Genomic DNA, 15467 nt, shown 5'->3' on the forward strand with positions numbered 1-15467 from the left:
ATTATTCGGAACATCTGCGGGGACCCCACAGTGCAACCCCTCATGCGCGTCGCTGAACCCCGCCGACACCAGTTCTCTTATCGCTCCTTATAACGCGGGGTCCTTCGTGTGATTATGCGCAAGTAATATATTTTGTCAAAGACTCTACTTGTTATTTCTACTTGCCCATTCATATCACTACAACTCACAAGTCGTCTTACATATTTTTTTCGCAATGACGGTCAATGGGGCGTCGACCACTAATGGATCAGCCACCACCAATGGGTCAGCAACAAATGGAGCAAAGCCCTCCATGCCGGGCAACAAAGATCTCGATTATGACGTCTTGATCATTGGCGCAGGATTGAGTGGCATTTACTCCCTGTACCGAATGCGACAAATGGGGTTGAGAGCGAAGGTGATCGAGGCTGGATCAGGAGAAGGAGGCACATGGTTCTGGTAAGCAACAGGCAGTTTATGGTGCACATCAAATTTCTAACTCTTTAACAGGAACCGCTACCCTGGGGCCCGATTTGACTCCGAGAGTTATTCATACATCTTTTCTTTTTCACAAGAAGTTCTAGACGAGTGGGACTGGTCTGAACACTTCTCTTCTCAGCCAGAGACCCTCCGATACTGCCAGTTCCTCGCCAAGAAGTTTGATCTGAAGCGCGACATGAAATTCAACACCCGCGTGAAGTCGGCACACTTCCAGCAAACCTCGAACTCGTGGTTGACGACAGATGAGACCGGTGCACAGTACACTTCACGATACTTGATTACCTGCATGGGTATTTTGAACGAGCCTACACTCCCAAACATTCCTGGCGTCCACAACTTCAAAGGCGACGCATTTCACACGGCAAGGTGGCCTAGCGATGCTGCTGGAAAGCTCGACGGAAAGAGGGTAGGCATCATTGGAACTGGTGCTACAGCCATTCAAACCATCCAAGAAATTGTCAAGACCGTGGGGTCTCTTGCTGTTTTCCAACGCACTCCTAACTGGACCTGCCCATTACGAAACACCAAGATTAGCACCAAAGAGATGAAGGAAATCCGCGAAAGCTACCCCGAAATCTTCCAGAAATGTCTCGATTCATACGCTGGTTTCATCCACTTGAGCGACACGAGAAGCACATTCGACTTGACCCACGAGGAGCGTGAGGCTTTCTGGGAGGAGATTTACGCTAAACCGGGTTTCTCGAAGTATTTGAGCAACTTTAGGGATATCGGTACAGACCGCAAGGCCAACACGTTGTACAGCAACTTTATTGCCAAGAAGATCCGCGAACGTGTCAATGACCCAGAAGTTGCCGAGAAGCTTATTCCAAAGAATCACGGATTCGGCACAAGGAGAGTTCCTCTGGAGAGCGGCTATTATGAGGCATTCAATAAGCCCAACGTGCAGTTGGTGGACATTAATGAAAACCCCATTGAGCGTATCACCGAAAAGGGCATTATGACCAAGGATGGCGAGCTCGAGTTTGACGTTATTATTTATGCGACCGGTTTCGATGCCGTCACCGGCTCTTTCAGAGCTGTTGACTTCCAAGGGAAAGACGGCCTCAAACTGACGGATCAGTGGAGCGAGTCTATCCAAACTTATCTCGGCCTTACGGTCAACTCCTTCCCAAACATGTTTATGGTTATGGGTCCTCATCAAATGTTCGGCAACATCCCCAGAAGCATTGAATACGCCGTCAACTGGATTTCAAACCTCATCGGTTACGCCGCTGAGAACAACATCACATACATCGAAGCGACACCACAGAAAATGGATCAATGGGGTGACCATGTGAATGAGTGCGCAGTGGGACTTTTGGCAAATGAGGTGGACTCCTGGATGACGGGTGTTAATAAGAATCTTTCACACAAGCAAAAGAGGTCGATAGCGAGATACAATGGCCCGGCGCCAGGGTACAGGAAGAAGTGTGATGATGTTGCATCTCGAAAGTATTCCGACTTCACGATACTTTAAGCGTGGAGTCAATTTATTGTACAGATTTAGATATTTCCTTGGGGTGCTCAGTTGCTTGTTCAGATATTTACACATTAGCAAATAAAATGAGCCAATAGTAAAAAATCCAACCTTCATGCATGTGTGATCTGTGAAATTATCCGTCCTCACATCTCATGCTACGAAAATTCTCCATTGCCACGTTCCCCACGAAGTTGGAAGGTCTGAGAAGCCGTTCTTGGAGGGGAGTGGCAGATACTGGTCAGTAGGAATGAATCACTTTCTCTTGTTCGGTTTTCCACATAGAGGGCTCATATATCTGCGTATAACACCTGAAGAATTGCGAATTAATTCTATGGAATTTATTGTTCCTTGACATCAAAACTATTTGTCGCTGCCGGATTACTCAACACCCACTTTATGCCTTCATCAATAACGTTATCCCATCTTTTACTTGCAGAAAGCGCGTCGCCAAAACGGCGGAACCCATGAGGGACGCCTTTGAATACGTTGATATCGGTAGGAACTCTGAAATTTCGGTCAGCCTTCATAACACCTTCATCCAGCACGAGCTATGGTAAACAAATGAGAGGTTACATACCCAACTTCTGTTAACATCTTTGCATATAGCAGCCCTTCGTCACGCAATGGATCCAGACCCGTGATACCGAAAACAGTCGGTGGTAGCCCCTTCACTTCTTCAGGCGTCGCATTTCCGGGACTTAATTTCAAATCCGCCTCATCTGGGTTCTCAACATTCAAAAGGCCCTCAAAAAATTCCATTTTGCTCCTTGGCAGGATGGGCGCATGTTCGTTTTCGACATACGACGAAATACTCCTGTCCTTCATCTTCTTCAACTGCGGCTCGTAGCACTTCGCATGCACGAATGACGGAATCATCAGAACCTGACCAACAGGATCTGGACACCCCGATGCTGCCTTGCCTAAATGCTTTTGAAGCACCAACGATGAAATCAAACGCGAGCCAGCCGATATCCCGCCTAGCACGACTTTCTGCCCGTCTCCATTTATCTCATGGAGGTGACTATGCAACCACACAAAGGCGTCCTGTGCGTCGTCCCAAGCCGTCGGGTATATGAACTCTGGCGCGTGTCGGTAATTCACGTTGACGACGACGACACCAACACTGACTGCGATACGGGCGCATATCGCATCTTCGGACGCCAATGTTCCGAAAACGAAGCCTCCGCCGTGGAAGTGCATGTAGACGGGCAGGAGCTCTGACGCAGGGACTGACGACGGGCGATAGCTGCGCGCCTCAAGGGCGTACCCATCTCGCGTTTGGATCGAGTGGTCGCGCATGTGGACTTGCGCAGATAGCGAGACCATGGCTTTACTGGCGATGGCCTCGCGGCCTTCGTTTGCTTTGAGTATCATCTCGGAAACAGACTGGTTGGCTACTGGCGGGGGCAGGCTTGCCTCGACTGCCAGCCACTCGTCGCTGGGTCCGCCATAGGAAGAGAAGTCGCACATAGTTATTGTTGATCTATCCGCAGATATTACTGTCAAGAGTGAATCTATATTCTCACGTGTTTTCTTCAAGGTAGGGAGCATATAATTGTAATTGTTTAGTAATTCTTCTGATTCCTGATGCAGTAGAACGGCCAGATATTCGCTCCCCGAACTAGATAACAAACGCTTCTCGGCTTTTGCGGGAATACGGAACACAAACCGCGGAACTGGGGATGCGGTTGTTGATGTCCGGATAACTGGAGTCACGGGAAAACTCAAGGATCATCAGAAAGATCGGCGCTGGGATCGGCGAGCGGGGAAACTGACAAGGACAGCTGATGGCCGAACTTCGGCAACGGCAATCCTGAAAGAGGTTTACCGCTTCCCCGCTTCCCCATGTACCCCACTGTACTTTCACGCCCCACTTTTACCCCTCAGCTTATCTCCAACCACTTCCAACCACTTTGTATTTGCCGCCGGTCATCAAACTCCATCCCAGGAGCATTCGTGGGTTAATGCCGTCGCAGACCATGGAGTGCCAACAATAGTAACCGCAAAATCGAGCTAGCTAGATTATGAAAGAATATATTCTATTAATGTTTTTTTGTGTAATATTGAAGTTGTGATTTCATTTTACCAACACTCCCTATCAAAACGAATGGAAAGTTAGACACAGTTTCGAATTTACACACGCGAAGCAAACATGTCCGAAATATCTGCTCAACCCCCTTCGCGCTCACTAAAGGGCAAAGTCGCCATCGTCACCGGCGCCGGCTGCGCTGGGGAAGGCATAGGCAATGGCCGCGCGATATCTATCCTCCTCGCATCCGACGGTTGCGACGTGCTTTGCCTCGACTTGAATCTCGACTGGGCCACCAAGACAGCTGAACTTGTTAACGCGCAGGCAGGCAGTGGCCGTGCTATAGCTGTTCAAGCCGACGTCACCTCTGCGACAGCCTGCGAAGAAGCCGTCGCGACTGCGCTTCGAGAGTTCGGGCGCCTCGACATATTGGTTAATAATGTTGGAATCGGCGGCGCAGCAGGGACTGCTGTTAATGTTGACATGGCGGATTGGGCGCGTGGGCTCGAGATCAATGTGTCAAGTATGGTGCAGATGACCAAGTACGCAGTGCCAGCGATGGCGAAGAATACAGGAGAATTACGCGGTTCCATTGTGAATATGGGCAGTGTCGCAGGCCTGAAGGGTGGAACGCCGCACTTGCTGTATCCGACAAGTAAAGGCGCGATTGTCAACATGACGCGCGCTATGGCGGCACACCACGCCGCGGATGGAATCAGGGTAAACTGTGTTTGCCCAGGGGTGAGTTCATTGGTTATGGCTTGAGATTGACCTTATATTAACTTGTATTTCAGATGTTATACACACCAATGATGTATGCTAATGGCATGTCGGAGGAGGCACGCGCGGCGAGGAAAGCGAGGAGTTTGTTAGGGACTGAGGGGACGGGTTGGGATTGTGCCTGCGCAGTTGTGTTTCTAGCAAGTGATCATGCGAGGTGGATGACAGGAGTGATTTTGCCCGTGGATGCTGGAACTACGGCCGCGGTCGGTATTGGATTGCCTAAAAGTGCAAGTGTAAATGCATAAGCATAATATACGTTGAGATAATAGAGCACTACTATACAGAATAGCTGTGATATATTAAATAAGCAAACTGGATTTAATTATTAACTCGACTAAGTATAATATAATATATATGTGAGAATAAATCACTATTATGAAGAAACGCTGTAATATATTAAATAAAGAAATTGGATTTCATTATTATCCTGACCAAGCATAATATATATGGGAGAACAAATCACTATTATAAATAAATGCTTAGATATATCAAATAAACAAATCGAAGTCAATTATTATGCTATGTGATTACTGATCGTACATTAATGCAATACGTCCTTTGATCTGTCCGTCAAGAAGGCCTTGTAGAGTAGCCGGGAACTCAGATGGAGGCTTGCCCACAACTTGTGGTTGAATAACCTTCTTCGAGATCAATTCCAGCACCTCTTCGAGGTCATCCAACTGCCCACCATATGAAAAGATAAAGCTCAGTCTCTTTCGGATGCCGTTTTTCATGTCTACAACATTTTCATGGTCTAATGTTCCCACACAAACAATCTTTCCACCTCGACGAACTAAATTATCAACGTTAGTAATGCAGATTTTAAGAGATCCAATTTACGTACCAATCACTTGAGCGTCATGGAAAGTTTGATGCATGCCAACGAAGTCGAGTACCGTGTCGATCTTCCCATCAAGGCCATTCTCGATGATGAACTCCGTGGGAGACTTCCCAACAGGCACAATATCCCCTCTTGGAATGCCAAGCTTGACTGCTTCTTCTAAGAGCTCTTCTTTCACATCCGAAACGATAACTCTCGCTCCAATGTGGTGTATGGTTTGTAGCGCGTTAAATCCCAGCCCCCCTAGGCCGAATAAAAATACGGTCTCATGGGCCTTTACCTCGCCTCTCCTGGTTATGGCATGGTAGCCGGTCTTCACCGCGTCAGTGGCTACTGCAGCCTCTGCAGGTGTGACTCCTGAAGATGGTATTAGCTAACTTAACCCCTGTATCTACAGATAGGATTTAACATTACCTTCTGGAACTAGCACCACGGCGCGTTGGTCTACCGCAGCGTACGGCGCATGATATCCGTCTTGTCCAATGCCAGAATGTTGACATCTCAGACATAGTTGTGATACATCGCGAGAGCATTCCGGGCAATCATCAAATCCGCAGCCTGGTACGGCATCAAGGGCAACCACGTCCCCCTTCACGCATAACCTTGATTAGCATGTTGGTTTAAACATCGCGACTCCGTAAACACACGTACCACTTTGAATTTCGAATCACTTCTGACTTGAGCACCAACTCTCACTATAGTCCCACAGCCTTCGTGGCCCTATAATTGATATTAGAGACTCTGGTCTTGAGGCTGATGACGCAGAGAGAGAGGGTGTTTTACAAGGGTAAACTGTTTTTCAAACCATGGGCGTGGCTTCTCGTCTATCAGTATCGAATGGTCGCTGCGACATACTTCGAGGTTTATTAGCCTCGGATACGAAAGATTTTGGCAGTACGGAATGCCATTGAGGCGTGCACTAGTGGTCACTACCAGCCATCACCACAAGATAGACTCACCGCCAGAAGCTAGCATCTTGATCAAAAACCCAGTTGGAGGAGTCTGTGGCACAGCAACTTCTTCCCATACCTCCACAAAATTCCATTGTCAGTTACGATCTTGACGGTAAAACAAGGTATCTTTCGACATACTGGGTCAGGGCTGCCCATATGCTTTCTCCATCCATGCATGGTTGATGGGATACTAGTAGTCATATTGAAGGTTGTTTGTTGGTTGTGCGGTTATGAGTGTTGGCATAAACTATGGTGTCTAAATTGTAATCGCAGATATTCCCACAACGTTTGTTTTATGTCATATTTCGCGATTAATCCCCGCAACTTTACCCCGCATTTGAGTAAGGCCTGTGCATGGTCGTCCCCTGTTCCTGCATGCGAGTATCTTGCTGGCTACTACATAACCGTCTCCAATAATGTGGCCAAATAGGCGAGATCAAAATTGGAGTAGCCGTGATGTGGAACCAGTATGCATGGTATTGTTATGGCTAGGATTGATTCATAGCGACGTTGATCCGGATTTCCATATTGGACTTCGAGTAGATAAAAATTATAGTCTCTATACGATGTGTCTATGTAATATGGCACGAAAAGTATCTGGAATCTGTGTCTGGTATGAGACAGCGGTTCAGTTATCAAGGTGGCGATTGGTAGGGTCCTTGTCAGTCCGTGATCTGGGGTCAGTTGGGGTCGAAGCCAAGTTCGTTGGGGTAGAATCCGGCATGATGCACCCCACGCTTCGGGAGGAGCGGCAAGCCAATTGGAGATAGGGAGGCTAGTCCCATTAGGGTTTACCGAAGCCATCCTGAACGATACTCATATCAGTAGAGAACAGGACTAGCCCACAACCACCATGTCGACGGCGAAAAGTGGGAGGGCCAATCGTGTAGCTTCTTGTAGCTGGAGAGATAATGTGACCCCATCCCCATCTAAACGTGAGACGCCGAGTGGATCCAGAAAAGTGATAACTCTTTTTGGATTTATTACATTCAGGTCCCTCCGAGCATTTCTACGAGTATTTTTTGAAGACGCTGTTCATGCCACGTATATTTTGATTATAATCTATTCGCATCTTCACTTGTGACATCGAAGCTACGATGGTTATCAGAAGTCCCTACCCAGACCTGGATCTTCCAAGCGTCGATATCTTCACTTTCTTGTTTAAGCGCAAAGACCAGAAGTTTCCCGATAGTCACCGTAAGTTTTTTTTGCCCCGTCTTAACGGATCCCACGCTTGACTTAACACTGGCTTACATGACTTTTAGCGATCTTTTGCGATGGGCTTACCGACAGAACCCATACCTTTGGCGAAGTGCGGAAGCTCGCCGAAGATTTTGGGGAAGGGTTGAGGTCACAATATGACTGGCAGAAGGACGATGTGCTGGCTATATCTTCATTAAGCGACATTGATATGCCTCCCATAATATTTGGGGCACTGCGGGCAGGAGGAACAGTGTCGACTGCGAATCCAGGTTACACGGTCTCCGAACTCTCATTCCAGCTTCGGGACTGCGGCGCAAAATGCGTCGTCACGCGTTATTCCAACATCGAGACAGTAAAGAAAGCATGTGCTGCAGCGGGCATCGCAGAGAACCGCATCATCATACTTGGAGACCAGAGGGACACAACGGGACAATTTAAGCATTGGACGAATGTCCGCAATATTAGCAATACAACGCGATATGCGCCACCGAAGACTGACCCACAGAACGACACTGCCTTTCTAGTTTACTCGTCAGGAACTACTGGCAAGCCGAAAGGCGTCAGACTCTCACATTACAATATTACTTCCAACATTCTTCAGCATCAAGTAGCAGAAGGATACAATTTGACCTGGGACGGAAGCCGAACAACTAGGGACATACCCAAGCCAGAACCCGGAATTGGGGGGGACAAAATTCTCGCATGTCTGCCCTTTTTTCACATCTATGGGTTGACCGTTCTCATCCACAGTCCGATTTACTTTGGCGTCACCACCGTTGTTTTACCTGCCTTCGATGTCGACACATGGTGCCAATTAGTGCAAAAACACAAAATCACATACTCTTATGTCGTCCCACCCATCGTTTTGCATATGGCAAAACACCCTTCATTCGCACTGTACGACGTCTCTAGTCTACGCATGGTCATGTCGGGTGCCGCACCTCTAACCCGTGAGCTTATCGACCAAGTCTATGCAAGGCTAGGTATCCGTATTAAGCAGGGATATGGACTATCGGAGACGAGCCCTAATATGTTCCAAGGCACTTGGGATGGTTGGGATATTGATATTGGCACTTGTGGTGTCCTCCTGCCCAATCAAGAGGTCAAAATATGTCAGCCCGTTGACATTTCCAGAGATGACGATACGACAACCACCCTCCAAGAGCTCAAACCGGGTGAGGAGGGAGAACTGCACGTCAGAGGCCCAAACGTTTTTAAGGGCTACCACAATAATGCTAAAGCGACAGCCGAGTGCCTCTCTTCTGACGGATGGTTCCGCACGGGAGATGTTGGACGCATCAACGAGCGAGGAAATCTCTTCATCACCGACCGAGTCAAGGAGTTAATCAAGTATAAAGGCTTCCAGGTGGCACCTGCAGAGTTAGAAGGCTCGCTAGTTGATTATCCAGGTGTGATGGACTGTGCTGTCGTTGGCATCTACGACAAAGATTTAGCCACCGAGGTTCCACGGGCGTACATCGTCACGGAAAACCCATCAAAGCCGATTGATATCAACGAGTTACAAAAGTGGTTTAACAGCCGTGTCGCAAGCCATAAGAAGCTGAGGGGCGGAGTTGAGTTGATAGAGCAGATTCCGAAGAATGCGAGTGGGAAGATTTTGAGAAAGATTCTGAAGGAGAAGGCGCGCTTAGACTTTGCGGCCAAGGGTGCCAGGCTGTAGTTGTGCACAATATATTACTGATATTGATGTATATTGGTATTATGGCGTTCTGTTCTGGTGGTCTGGAACCATTACTCTTTTACTCTCGAAGTTCAGTGGGTTGTATATAGCGGAAAGAATAACAGATACTTTAATACTATGAAAACTCCTCTTTCTATCAAATTGATTGATAACCACCTCCCGTCAAAGTAAGTAACATGGCAATTACGTACTGCAGAGATTATTATTTACATATAATTGTTAACATATTTCACTTGCGAGTTTGACACCCAAGCGGGTCGAACACGAAAACACCAAAGTATGACTATTCCGACTATTATTACTATACCACTCTATATATTGATCCATATTAGACGGAAACTGATTCCTGGTGCCTCTCTAACATACAGGAATCATAGACTATAACACTACATAAGCTACAGCGCCACCGTCGCTCTATAGAGCCCGCTTGCTGAGCGGCCTCACATCATCCGCGCCCTGGCACATATTCGATACCCGCATTCCAAACTCTCGCAATATCCATCGTCTTTGAGATGTTCCGTAATGGATCACTCCCTGGCTTGAGTAGAAGTAAATCTGCACGATATCCTTCTCTGATAGACCCTCGCCCTACCAAGTTATGCCAAGTAGCAGGCACCACCGTCGCGGCTCGTAGTACATCCACCTCGCTCATACCAGCGTCTTTCAGATATTGCAATTCTTGATGTAGAGTGATCCCAATCAGATCACCCTTGAGGAAACTACCAGCTATGTCGATTGCGTCGGTTCCAGCGAGAAGCGGAACACCCGCGCGCATGAGGCGTTGTACACTAGTCACTCCAGCCTCGTATGTCAAGTCTATTCCGCCAGAAACGATTGCTTCAATGGTTGAATTAGATGTGGCGATCTTCCCGATATTTAGTGTCGGCGTCACAAATTGTGCCTGGCGTTCTATGCGTTGTGCCATCTCCACCGTAAGAGGGACATCGAACGGCACATGTTGGAGACCATCTGTCCTTGAGCGGATTGCGACTTCGTACGAGGCGTAATCCTGGGCATGGGTCATGGAGATCTTACCCAACGCATGTGTTGCATTGACAAGCGCATCATGGATGGCCTGGTTAAAGCCATCCGGCTCGGAGATTATCTTCATAAAATTAGACCCGTTTCCAAAGACATTAGCCACGAACTGCGGTGCTTGGGATGGTAAATTCACGAAACCTCTCGACCCAAACACTTTTGCATGCGTGCTGTTTGGTGCTACGGCCCCTTCCCCAGCGGTGATAAAAGACGTCAATCCGATTTGGTCGCGGAGGGCTGCGCATAATGTGTAGTTCGAGCAGCCCATGTTCATGACGGTCGTTATACCATAACTGCTCAAAGTCTCAAGACTGGCCAACGAGCTGAGGTGGATATGGCTATCAATCAATCCCGGGAGTAGAACACCTCCCTCTCCATCGATGGTATTCCGTACACCGCGGGGGTCAAAGGTTATGCTGTCGCCGTCGATAACCACAGTGCTGGGTTCGCGGATACGCCACCCGTCGAAAATACGGACATTCGTGAGGGCTGTTTTGCCCGTTGGTGGCGTACGCTGGCTTCGGGCTCCAAGTAATTTCAGCTGTGTTTCGATATAGGAGGCGTTTATTTCATGTCGGTGACCAGAGAGACAACCATGAACTGATGGCGACAATAGAGCCGTGAGGAGCAGGTAAATAATTGACTGCATGATAAAATAGAATGATTTGAAACCCGAACTTATCGTACAAATGTGCGAGAATGATTTGAAACCCAAACTTATCGTACAAATGTGCGAGCTTGCCTTCCCATCGGGTCTTTATAACCTTCATACATCAAATTATTGATGCCTCATTTATAACAACGTTAAAGAGGAGCAGTGGGTCAAAAGGATTACAGTGTATGCGGCATCCAAGTTGCTATTTCTTATCCTAGTAAATCCTTCAACCTTCTTGCTTATTCGCGACGTCATTTTTGTTTACGTTCGCAAAGTTCGGGGTCATAATGGAAAGTGAGGTTATTTCCGTCTTACTGCGGAGCTGCAGACGTTGGAATGCAGGGATGTACATACGAAGCAGCCAATTGGATCTGCCGAATAAATCCACCTCCTTCCCCACTAAAGCTTAAAAGCGCCGCGAAGCAAGCGTTAGAACAGATTTCCAGTAAATAATTATATATTGTAATCAAACAAAGCCCCCTTACGTACTCTTACAGGCGATTCCCTCACCGGAGCATAGTAGTTTCCGTCGCTCCGTGGTGTGGAGCATGTCCCTACGAGCCCTCCAATCCAACATCAATAACAACGATCGGGGGTTCCAAAGAGCCCTAAATGCGTGCCCAGATTACAAAACACTTCCAGAATTATGCTGGCAAGTGCTTATTCTTACCTGGTGCTTGTAAGTGCAGTGACAAGCTACAAATGTCCGTACGAGCATAGTGGCACAGCACATTCGTCACCCAGGAACGGAACTAAACGAAGACTGGCGGGAACTTGATCTGCTATGGAGTGTACTAGACATATATATTTCATAGATCCCAAGAATCCGGTCTGCTACAACCCAGTAACCTTTCGCAAATTCGCCAACTAAGATTCACCTTCCAAAATGTCTGCAAGTTGTTCTGGTTAGTTTCCACACACGTAGCATCGAGAATGAAGCTGACCGCTTCTCAGCCCTTGCAGATCTTGATCGTACAAACTGGGCATTTTGCCCCTCAACACCCCCTGCAATCGTGTTCACTGTTTTGTTCGCTCTCACTACGTTCGCCCATCTCTCACAAGCTATATTCTACAAAAAGGCATACTGTTGGGTGATTGTTGGCTCTGCGTTTATTCAAACAGTCAACTACATCTGCCGCATCATCAGCATCACAAATCCCAACACTCTAGGTCCCTACGCAGCTTGGTTTATACTAATGCTGGCAAGTCATTATTACGCCGCCAAAGAAGCCAAACGCTAACTGCACTCAGATCGCGCCACTCTTTACAAATGCCTTTGTTTATATGGTGATGGGTAAGCTTTCTTATTAAGCAATGTGTTAGAACCCTTATTAATCTGAGGCTCAGGAAGGATGATCTGGAATTATATTCCCAGTGCAAAACTTTATCGAATCACAGCGTGGAGATTTTCGGCATTCTTTGTGATTTTTGATATCATGTAAGACTGTGTCCACGAAGACTTGAAGTGGCTGATACTAATCATGATATAGCGCTCTTATTATCCAGGTCGCTGGAGCATCCTCAAGCGCTGGTAACAGAAGGCCAAATCAACAGGTGATCAACGGTGAGTTCTACCCAAAATAGATAGAGATTCAAACTGACGTTCTTCTAGCAATTCATATTTACATGGGTGGTGTTGGATTCCAGCAGTTCTTCATTCTTCTGTTTTTGGTCTTCGCCATCAAATTTCACCAGACAGTCCTTCAGCAAGTCCGACAGGGCGCGAAGGGAGCTTCAGGTGCGCTGCCATTATTGTATGCGATATACCTGGTACTCGCTCTTATCACGGTACGTTAATCGATATCCCTACATGTAGTCCTCAGGACTAAGGTTTTGCGAAGATGAGAATTGTGTTCCGTCTCTGTGAATACGCCCAGGGATTCCACAGCAATATCCCAACCCACGAGGCGTACCAATACTGCCTTGACTCTGTTCCCATGCTATTTAGCCTTGTCATACTCAATGTCATTCATCCAGGTCGCATCATGCAAGGGGAGGAAAGTAATATTCCTAGTCGCAAGGAGAGAAAAGCACAGGGAATTTACAGCAAGTCCGAGAATATTAGTGGGAGTCCTGTATTGACAGTATAAGAAAGGACTCATAGTAGAGTAATGTGAAGGAAAGGCAATGCTTAAACGGAATTCAGCAAGGAGCAGGCAGTAATTTGCGGAGCTTTGGGATGGGGGCTATGAGGGATGGTGATAGAAGTCGGAGTCTCTTAAAATAATTAACTTATGTACATTTATTTCTAAATTACCTGAATGTACCATATTGTCACAATACCTGTAAAATCTCAGCTCAAGGTAAGGCTTGCCAGAAGCTCTAAATGAGGGTGGAAGACCTGTCCCATGCTACCATTCGATTACTTCCGTCATCTGTTTCGTCACATCGTACTCATCTCTTGGCCGGCTATAGCTCAGAGTTGCCCTCCGCTCGGTAGGATTAAAATTCAGTGATACGTTCGAGATGCGAGTCCAGTTTGGGACATCCTCGCAACTTGTTAAGTTCTGTAATCCAGTTTCTTCGATATCAAGAACTCTTTGGGCAGCTTTGTAAGTCGCAAAAGAATTCCATACCCCTTCTGTCCGATTGTAATTTTGGAGAACTGAGATTGCCCTTCTCCGAATGATAGGATCTCTACAGCGACAAGATACCTTAACAATGGAAGAGTCAGTACTTGCTCGCTGTGTGATATTACCTGATGCAACTCGAGAGATCTTTGATTAGGAAAATACGCAATGGATAAAAAGCTTACGGCAAATAAAGGTCCAATGAGGGCCATATCAATGCAGAATGTCGGCCTCCCTTCAGTTGATTTCTGGTCAATCTCAACGATATCCTCCGCCAAGGAGACGATTTTGTCAAACATGGAGCAGAAGACGTCCCACTCCATTTGGTCATCGACCGTCGTTTTAGTGAGCACCACCGCTGTAGACCCAAGCTCCTTGAGGATGTGCAAAACAGCGGTTCCTTTTCGTTTTCTACCCGTTAGATTTTTACCCTGAATGTTTAAGTAGGCATCATATGCTGATGACCATCTCGCTAGAATGCTAGACGATTTCTTCTGCCAGGCCCCAGCCAGGGGAACTGTGAGCTTCTTACTGAAAGGATCCCATACATCGCTTGTAGAGTGAGACGTTACGTGCCAGTGAGATACGAGCCTTTCTCGGGCCACCGATAAACTAGTGAATATAGCTGGGATCTCTTGTTTCTGTGCGCGATTTTCCATTGATTCAAGCTCGGCAACCATCTACTCCAGTTAACAAAATGAACCTGCGCAAGTTGGAAGCTAGAAGCCATACCTGCGATACTTGAAAGTCAAGACGCACGAACATCTCTTCTAGCATTCCTATGGATATATATGGTATTTTGGATGCTTTAAGGGAATCATGTTGATGTTGACGGGTTTCCTCGTTGTACTTAACCTCGCATAAGATCTTTATGCCGCTTTGGACGTGTGTGATGGCGGAGCCGTATCTGCTTTGCATTGTCTATCAATGAGCAGGAGTATAGTTTAGACATGAGATGGACTCACCTCGAGGCATGCAAACAGGACAGAACATATCAGATACACGTCGATTGCTTGCTGGCCTTCATGGGGGAGTGGTCCAAGGAGGGTGTTAATTGCCTGACTATAATTCTTCGAAGCGAAGTTATCCGTCCATCCATTAGTGTAACTTTGCTGAATTAAGCCATTGTCTTGCTCAGACTTTGCGTGCAATGACCCTAGAGCCAGGACTGCATGTCGGATTGACGTTTCGTGAAGTGCCGCTTGGAGTAGGATCCGCTCCCAGAAATCATCTCCGAAGAACCCGGACAACTGGAGCGCGGTTTTTTGTTGAAAGAAGTAGAACGACCTGCGTTCTTTCTCGGTTCCAAGAAGTCCAACAGACAGCGAGGGGCTCAATGCGCTCAATGCGCCTATGGGCGCAGTAGAATGGTATGGAGGTGCTTCCGAGTTTGATTCGTAGCCATCACATTTTCTACCCGTAGAAACACATGGATGGCAACAAGGCTTTGCTTCATCGCACTTCACTCGCCGTACTAGCCACGGATTAGTTTCGGCCCAATAGTTCAACATCTGTCGCTAAATCTCACCCCTGCCATATTGTTAGCAAACCACGACACCAACCTAGCCATCTGAGAATGATGGACAGCGACAATTTTATAGGCGTACAGACTTGCATGTATGGCACCCAGTTCGGGTTTTAGGTCGATAGGCCCGCTTTCTCTGGCCTGGAGCAACACGGGGCATATTGCCAAAGGTTTCTGGCGGTGTAGTTGTGGGACATCCACAATTTCG

General features: G+C 47.2%; 8 protein-coding genes across 8 annotated transcripts; 4 read left to right on the forward strand and 4 right to left on the reverse strand.

Moving 5' to 3' along the window:
- Positions 1-38: 38 nt before the first annotated feature.
- VE01_09352 (uncharacterized protein) lies at positions 39-2038 on the forward strand. The gene is made up of 2 exons (XM_018278766.2): positions 39-438; positions 490-2038. The coding sequence occupies exons 1-2, from the start codon at positions 215-217 to the stop codon at positions 1955-1957; spliced, it is 1692 nt and encodes a 563-aa protein (XP_018125540.1). The 5' UTR covers positions 39-214; the 3' UTR covers positions 1958-2038.
- A 231-nt stretch (positions 2039-2269) lies between these two features.
- VE01_09353 (uncharacterized protein) lies at positions 2270-3699 on the reverse strand. The gene is made up of 2 exons (XM_018278767.2): positions 2538-3699; positions 2270-2464 (listed from the first exon to the last, which is right to left on the reverse strand). Exons 1-2 carry the CDS (start codon positions 3509-3511, stop codon positions 2299-2301), a joined length of 1140 nt encoding a protein of 379 aa, XP_018125522.2. The 5' UTR covers positions 3512-3699; the 3' UTR covers positions 2270-2298.
- Positions 3700-3966: 267 nt separating this feature from the next.
- On the forward strand, positions 3967-5090 carry VE01_09354 (uncharacterized protein). Its single transcript, XM_018278768.2, has 2 exons — positions 3967-4730; positions 4784-5090. Exons 1-2 carry the CDS (start codon positions 4113-4115, stop codon positions 5015-5017), a joined length of 852 nt encoding a protein of 283 aa, XP_018125544.1. The 5' UTR covers positions 3967-4112; the 3' UTR covers positions 5018-5090.
- Positions 5091-5290: 200 nt separating this feature from the next.
- On the reverse strand, positions 5291-6807 carry VE01_09355 (uncharacterized protein). The gene is made up of 7 exons (XM_059464058.1): positions 6705-6807; positions 6573-6642; positions 6397-6467; positions 6265-6333; positions 6028-6202; positions 5617-5970; positions 5291-5565 (listed from the first exon to the last, which is right to left on the reverse strand). Exons 1-7 carry the CDS (start codon positions 6765-6767, stop codon positions 5300-5302), a joined length of 1068 nt encoding a protein of 355 aa, XP_059319260.1. The 5' UTR covers positions 6768-6807; the 3' UTR covers positions 5291-5299.
- Positions 6808-7663: 856 nt separating this feature from the next.
- On the forward strand, positions 7664-9450 carry VE01_09356 (uncharacterized protein; the record flags this gene model as incomplete). The annotated part of the gene is made up of 2 exons (XM_018278770.1): positions 7664-7763; positions 7832-9450. 2 exons carry the CDS (start codon positions 7664-7666, stop codon positions 9448-9450), a joined length of 1719 nt encoding a protein of 572 aa, XP_018125542.1.
- Positions 9451-9916: 466 nt separating this feature from the next.
- VE01_09357 (uncharacterized protein) lies at positions 9917-11362 on the reverse strand (the record flags this gene model as incomplete). The annotated part of the gene is made up of 1 exon (XM_018278771.2): positions 9917-11362. The coding sequence occupies exon 1, from the start codon at positions 11156-11158 to the stop codon at positions 9917-9919; it is 1242 nt and encodes a 413-aa protein (XP_018125543.1). The 5' UTR covers positions 11159-11362.
- Positions 11363-11607: 245 nt separating this feature from the next.
- Positions 11608-13377, forward strand: VE01_09358 (uncharacterized protein). The gene is made up of 7 exons (XM_059464059.1): positions 11608-12069; positions 12119-12366; positions 12416-12458; positions 12512-12602; positions 12655-12728; positions 12777-12952; positions 13006-13377. The coding sequence occupies exons 1-7, from the start codon at positions 12051-12053 to the stop codon at positions 13252-13254; spliced, it is 900 nt and encodes a 299-aa protein (XP_059319257.1). The 5' UTR covers positions 11608-12050; the 3' UTR covers positions 13255-13377.
- A 138-nt stretch (positions 13378-13515) lies between these two features.
- VE01_09359 (uncharacterized protein) lies at positions 13516-14652 on the reverse strand (the record flags this gene model as incomplete). Its single annotated transcript, XM_018278773.1, has 3 exons — positions 13516-13801; positions 13900-14414; positions 14467-14652. 3 exons carry the CDS (start codon positions 14650-14652, stop codon positions 13516-13518), a joined length of 987 nt encoding a protein of 328 aa, XP_018125524.1.
- Between the last annotated feature and the right edge of the window lie 815 nt (positions 14653-15467).

This window comes from Pseudogymnoascus verrucosus (genome assembly GCF_001662655.1).
Source record: "Pseudogymnoascus verrucosus strain UAMH 10579 unplaced genomic scaffold scaffold_75, whole genome shotgun sequence".
NCBI classification, from domain to species: Eukaryota; Fungi; Ascomycota; class Leotiomycetes; order Thelebolales; family Thelebolaceae; genus Pseudogymnoascus; species Pseudogymnoascus verrucosus.

Coding starts and splice junctions, on each gene's coding strand:
- VE01_09352 (XM_018278766.2), top strand. CDS start 215: ATGACGGTCAATGGGGCGTCGACCACTAATGGATCAGCCACCACCAAT. Junction 439..489: donor GAAGGAGGCACATGGTTCTG/GTAAGCAACAGG, acceptor ACTCTTTAACAG/GAACCGCTACCCTGGGGCCC.
- VE01_09353 (XM_018278767.2), bottom strand. CDS start 3,511: ATGCTCCCTACCTTGAAGAAAACACGTGAGAATATAGATTCACTCTTG. Junction 2,465..2,537: donor AAGATGTTAACAGAAGTTGG/GTATGTAACCTC, acceptor CCGAAATTTCAG/AGTTCCTACCGATATCAACG.
- VE01_09354 (XM_018278768.2), top strand. CDS start 4,113: ATGTCCGAAATATCTGCTCAACCCCCTTCGCGCTCACTAAAGGGCAAA. Junction 4,731..4,783: donor TAAACTGTGTTTGCCCAGGG/GTGAGTTCATTG, acceptor CTTGTATTTCAG/ATGTTATACACACCAATGAT.
- VE01_09355 (XM_059464058.1), bottom strand. CDS start 6,767: ATGACTACTAGTATCCCATCAACCATGCATGGATGGAGAAAGCATATG. Junction 6,334..6,396: donor TTGAAAAACAGTTTACCCTT/GTAAAACACCCT, acceptor TATCAATTATAG/GGCCACGAAGGCTGTGGGAC. Junction 5,971..6,027: donor CGTGGTGCTAGTTCCAGAAG/GTAATGTTAAAT, acceptor TACCATCTTCAG/GAGTCACACCTGCAGAGGCT.
- VE01_09358 (XM_059464059.1), top strand. Junction 12,459..12,511: donor CTTTGTTTATATGGTGATGG/GTAAGCTTTCTT, acceptor TCTGAGGCTCAG/GAAGGATGATCTGGAATTAT. Junction 12,953..13,005: donor TGGTACTCGCTCTTATCACG/GTACGTTAATCG, acceptor GGTTTTGCGAAG/ATGAGAATTGTGTTCCGTCT.